The following is a 6000-nucleotide window of genomic DNA, read 5'->3' on the forward strand; positions in this document are numbered from 1 at the left end:
GTGGAGTTAGTAAGGAATACTGAAGCTTGGAGAAAAAGTAGAGAATAGTCTTAGGCTTGATAGTTAGCTCACACTTTTATGGAGAATTTCATATTTTATGTAAAATAGAAAGCCTGTAGTGCAGACAAACATTTGAGGATAATCAGTACCTGCTCAATTAAAGAATGGGTGAATTTCCCCACATTGCATGAGACAGGCAGGAGGGGAATAAAATCCAAGCTTATTTTAAAAGCTTTGTCCAGATACGTATACACAAATGTTTTCTGAAAAAAGCCCCAAACTCTCTAGAACTTTCTATGTAGTTTAACAAGTGTAATACATTAAAATGTAACTTTATTCCCTTATTGGTTTATAATTTCAGATGCTCCTAAAGCCAAAAGAAAGAGAATGCAAAAGAAAAACAGAGAATCTGATAAAGGGTCGAGGAGAAAACAAGAAAGGAAAAGAAAATCACATGAAAAGAAACTGAGAAGGAGGCAACAAGAGGAAAGGAGTGATACTGAGAGCAAATCAGAAAGAAATCACCGAAAGTTGAGGGAATCGCACAGGAGAGATGATATATCAAAATATCATCACAGAGATGAGTCCAATGGCAGAGACAGTTACCACAGTGGAAGGGATAGGAACCATGAAAGAAGTAAGGATGTAGAAAATAAACACAGTAATTCAAAACCCAAGAAAGCAGAGAGAAGAGGTTCCTTTTCTGATGATGAAAAGTACAGGCACTGGAGTAAAGATAATGAACATCACAGTAGAAGAAGGGAACGATCAAGATCTGGAGAGAGGGTCCATAATAATTCAAGTCCAAGAGAGGAGGAGCAAGAAGGTCGATACAGAAATGGTTCGGAGAAGAACAGAGAGAAGTACAGCCGTTATTCTGACCAGTACAGGGAATCCAGAGAATCCAGAAAGAATGAGGACAGACGAAGAGAGAACTCCCCCCACAGACGAAAATAATGCCTCAGCAGAGGCTGAAATTAATGTGCATTTCTGAGCTGTTAAAACTGTATCTTAAAAGATGTTACTGAACTGTCTTTGAAAACAAAAATTTTGTACAAAGTGATAGTTTGCATTTGTAAATTTTATTAGTCTTTTTCAAATTTTCAGTACCACTTTTTTATAACTGTTTCATTGAGTCTTTCTGTTCAAGTCTTCCTTTGGAAAGATGAAGCTCTTTATTTTGTGAATAAAACTATTAAGATCTCTGTGAAATGGGTGGTTTTGTCACTTAGTTTCAAATATCTGTAACTTCATAGTCTAAAAAGATAATTTTTTAACTTTTCCTATTAATTGAAAGTCAGATACTGAGATTAGGGTGATAAATGTAAAAATCTGAGATTAGTGTGAATGTTAGAAGAGTGGGCTTGATGAAACTTTCAAGCATCAGTGCGGCTGCTTCTGGCATTCCATTTATTTGACCAAAATTTTCAGGAAATACTTCCGTTGATTTGTTTGTTGTTTTTTTTTTTTTCTTCAAGAGTTAAAAAATGGAAAAGCAATATTGCTGGTTTCAGCATCACATTTGAAAGTGTGTCAACTTGTTCTGTTGCTTTTCACGATGCTTTTTAATACTGTAACATCCTGATCTAGTTACACTTGTGATATTAAAAGTGGTTTTTTTTTCAGGGTTTTTTGTTTGTTGGTTTGGTTTGGGGGTTATTTTCTAACTATGAATTTGGTCTTAAAAGTTACAGACTTCAACTTTAGCCCTACAAAGGAAGTGTTTGAGAGACATCTTTCCCATTTTTCTATATTCCTTATAGAAATGAAATAGGAAATCTAAATAAGAGGTGGTTCAAATCTTTTTAGACATTTTGCACTCTCTGGCTTGAGATGCTCAAGTTTATTGGAAGCAAAGTTTAAAAAAAGAAAACAAAAAACTTTAGTTGCTGCACCAGTTTCTAGTATAACATGTTCTACCTGAAGCCATTTGAAGCAAGTAGCTCAACATTCATTGTACAAGTAACAAATCAAGATCACCTGGTTAAGACTCTAAATCTCATTAGTAAGTAAGGAACATTTTGAAAGCATGAAATAGAAAGTAGTGTGGACACTATTTTCTATTTCTCTGTCCACTAGTGTGGACAGAGGTGATAGTTGTATATTAGACAATTACTGATGCCATAAGATTACATTTTTTGTACTCTGAAATGAGCACAATTGCTGGGCATATTAGAACACATTTCATGTATGAAATTGTATTTCATCTTGTATAAAGCATAGGAAATATATTTGAGCTGTTTTGTAACAGAAAATGGAACAATTCCTAAGGAAATAGATCAGTTTTGCCTAAGTCTTGTCACAACATTTTTCCAAGAAAAATGTCACATTTCAATTTTTTTTTATGTATTTAACAGAATTTATTTCTGCAAGCTTTCATGTAATAAAATATTTCCAGTCAGAAACACCTGCATGAAAAACAAATTCATATTGCAGAGAAAAAAAAAAAAAATCTTGTTATACCACACAGTTAAAGATGATGTAATGGCATCATGAAGTATATATTGTTTAAACTGTGGTGGGGTTTTGTTGTCCAATGCGCATCTCATTTTCAAAATGATTTGTGCATTTTTGCAATGTGTGTGAATTCCAGGACAATGTAATTTCAGAGAACACTTTCTAAAATATACTTCTGCTGATAATTGTTAGGTTGCTTTGATAGCTCCCTACAAACATTATTGAAAATGATCTGTACTTCATAATGGCTTAATTGTACAAACTTAATTTATCTAGAGTGATACTTCCCTTGCTATGTTATGGGTTTAATAGCATAAATTTCATTAACCCGTAACTTTTGAGGTATTCTGCTCAGGTTAAAAAGCTTGTTAATTAAATCCTTAATAATAAAACAATAAATGTGAAAACATAAAACGTGTATTCAAAAAAAAGTGTTTGATCTCATATGTGCTGATCAGGAGATGCTAGCTTAAACATCTCCAATTTGTGATATTTCATACAGGATGATAAAAATATAATGCTCATTGGTGGAAAAAAAATGGAGAAGGATGAGATTAGGACTGGATTTAACTGCATTTACAATTTCTTGGTGGGTTTTTTTTCCATTCCCAGGATTATTAATAGATATTTAATAGAATGACCTATTTAAAATAGCAGTTATTTTTACCATGACTAGTGTGAGCAGGCTCATGTTAGCTAGAAGCAGTAAGGTGATGAGCAGTAGTCCTCATGGGCACATGTAAAGAGACACATGCTCAAAAGGGCTGCACTGTGGCAGCCCAGGGAAACTGGTCAGTAATAGCGAGAGTGTTCACAGTTTTTAACAGACAGTTGCTTACAGACTTCTGAGCCAGAGTTACTTTGTGCATCTCTCATAAGGCCTTGGCTATTAAATGGCCTAATTCAATTTATTTCAGGTGGATTCTGCAGCATCTTGTGCTAGGAATTCATTATTTTTCTGTACGGTCTGTGTGGGTTTTTTTACCGTTTTTGCTTGATTACTTTGATTTGCTACTTTCCAATGTGTTTTCTGAATAATGGTGTGTAGTTGCTTCCTGCTTCTCACTTTGTGACTTCACAGACCTAAGCATGTATGTTCTTTGCCATTTCTTTTCCAGAAGTTAAAATGCATCTCTGATGTCTGTTAGTGTGGAACTGTTCTATAACCCTGATCAGTGCTACTCTCCTTTAGTTTTGGTAGAATTTTTTTTCTGAGAAAGGAAGTCAAAATACTGTATAGTCTCCAAACTGAGGGTATTCCAGGATTTGCAAAGTGACATAAGAGTTTGGGGGGGTTGCTTCTTTTCAGTGCATCTTCTCAACTGCTGTAGAGGGATACACAGTGACCCTGGGCTTGTGTTCCTCAGGAGTAACAGCTACTTGTAGACTGTGCCCAGTAATGAAGCAACTCATGCATCTAGTCTGTAATTAATATTGGAGCTCTAGGTTGTGTTTTGAATAGCAGTTCTGTCTGAAAGACTTCAGGAAGTGTTGGTTCTGTGACATTTTTAAGTATTTTGCTCAGTTGTTAATCTTTGTTACTTAAATACATGATTGAAACAGCTTAGTCTTTGTTTTCTGATGTTGGGTCTGATTATGACTTCTCCTTAATAGACCTCTGCTGTCAGAAGTCACCTGATGTAGGTACCTCTGTGCTGTGTCCATGTAATGGCTTGGTGCCTCTCAGGTAGTGTAAATGATAAGTTGTTTAGGTATTGCACTACAAGTTTCAAACACAAGTGCTCTTGACTCCAAAGAATAAAAATGTTATGTCAGGGAAATGTGCTCTGTATTGGCCATATACCTAGCAAACTATAGGTCTTCAAAGTGTGTTAGGAGTGGGGGTATTGGGCATCTGGGCCTTGGTCTTCACAGTGTATTTGAACATGGATCTGTTGTCAGCTTCTTGGGATGGCTCACACAGTCCCTCGTACTGGTCAGTGGTCAGGGATGAGTTCCTGTTGCACAGGGCTGTGTCTACTAACCACATTCACATGAGAGGGAAGATGGCTCCTGTGGGAAACTTCCAGACTCAGCTGGGTATGAGCTGCTGTGAACCAAAAAGATGTTTGGAAAGGAACTTGTGATGACCTGTTCTGATCTTGCATGCTTACTACCTTTCAAGGGTGATTGTAATATCTGGAGTCCATACATACAGTAAGAGAGACTGCATCCCTTTTGCTATGGCTCCCTGGCCAAGTATCTGAATTTCCTCACAGTGGTGGCATAAGGTATTATGGAGATAAGCTGTAACAAGACCATCTTGTTATATAAATTATCAAAATATTACCTCATAGTATTACCTTTCATAGTATGAAAGCAGTTAGATAAATTCTGGGACAAAACTATAAACTTATTTTGTTAAAAATACTTTAAACTTGTCATTAACAGATCATGCTTTCTAAAGCAGTTTTAGTTGCTATATAAGCAATGTCTTCAAACTGTAGGTAGTTCATCCTCACAAGAGGACTGTCAGGACCACCACTGATGCTGCCCCTTGAGAAAGGCAGAGGGGGAGGAAGCCAACCAAGGAGCCTGGAATCTCCCAGTCCAGAGAAGAAGGGCCACCTTTATTGTGCCGATAGAGGGGGATCACAGTGGTCGCTCAGAGATGAAACATGGTTGGTCCCACTGAGGTGTCCAGGCCATGTTTTGGGAGTTTGGGTCCGATGTTGCAAGTGGGAGTTGTGTCGTGCCCACGCGGGCCTAGCAGGGATGGAGATGCTGCCACTTTCCAGTGCTGTGGAGTCAGAGGATGCTGCTGATGGCCAATGCCTGTTGATTCTGGGACTCCTGGTCTCAGGTATTGGACGAGCACTGGGACAGCCTCTCACTGCCTGGCTGTGGGTGCTCCTTTCACCATGTGGTGCTGGCGGTTGGCTTCTCTCCTGCTGTCTTTTGGGCCGCATGTAGGCAGTTTGGGTGTGACAGCTCAACTGGGAGCATGCTGGGGAGCTGTGGCATGGCCCGATTGTTGTAGTGCCAGTGTCTGGTGCCAGGGAACTGGCGTAGCTATAAAGCCTCCTGACTGTCAGTTCTGGAGCTGCTGCTCCGTGATGACTCCTGACTGTCACTGCTGCTGCAGCAGCTGCTAGCACATGCTGGGGAGCACTGGGATAGCCGCGACACAGCATCTCTGCATGTGCTCCTCTTTGCACGTGGTACTGGCGTGTGGCTGATCTAACGGTATCTTTTGTGCCGCTTGGTGGGAGTTTCGGCCCAGAGTTGCGAGCGGGAGGAGTCTCACACCTGCATGGGCCAGGTTGATCTTGAGGCGCTGCGTCTTTGTCATGCTCTGGAGCCACGGGATGGTGCTGATGGCCGCTGCCTTGTGGTGCTGTGGCTGTGGCTTGCTCATGCTGGGGAGCCCTGGGACAGCCTGGGCGCAGCCTGTCTGCAGGGGCTCCTCCCAGCTTGAGCTGCTGCTGGACGGCTGTCCTGGGAGCATCTTCTGGGCCGTGCATAGGCAGCTTGGGCTTGACGCTGCATGCAGGAGCGGTCTCGCACCCGCATGGGCCCACCAGATCTGTTGCTCCTGCTTCT

At 40.0% G+C, this 6000-nt stretch overlaps 1 protein-coding gene across 3 annotated transcripts in view; it reads left to right on the plus strand.

Annotated features, from left to right (window-relative positions):
* The window catches only part of CWC22 (CWC22 spliceosome associated protein homolog), a 32047-nt gene extending 29724 nt beyond the window's left edge, over positions 1-2323 (plus strand). For all 3 annotated transcript variants that reach the window (XM_005152565.4, XM_031052273.2, XM_031052271.2), the window contains exon 20: positions 362-2323. In XM_005152565.4, the coding sequence (XP_005152622.3) occupies positions 362-957 (596 nt within the window). In that variant the 3' untranslated portion in view covers positions 958-2323. The remainder of the gene's footprint in view (positions 1-361) is intronic.
* The last annotated feature ends 3677 nt before the right edge of the window (positions 2324-6000 follow it).

Source organism: Melopsittacus undulatus, chromosome 8 (genome assembly GCF_012275295.1).
Source record: "Melopsittacus undulatus isolate bMelUnd1 chromosome 8, bMelUnd1.mat.Z, whole genome shotgun sequence".
NCBI lineage: Eukaryota > Metazoa > Chordata > Aves > Psittaciformes > Psittaculidae > Melopsittacus > Melopsittacus undulatus.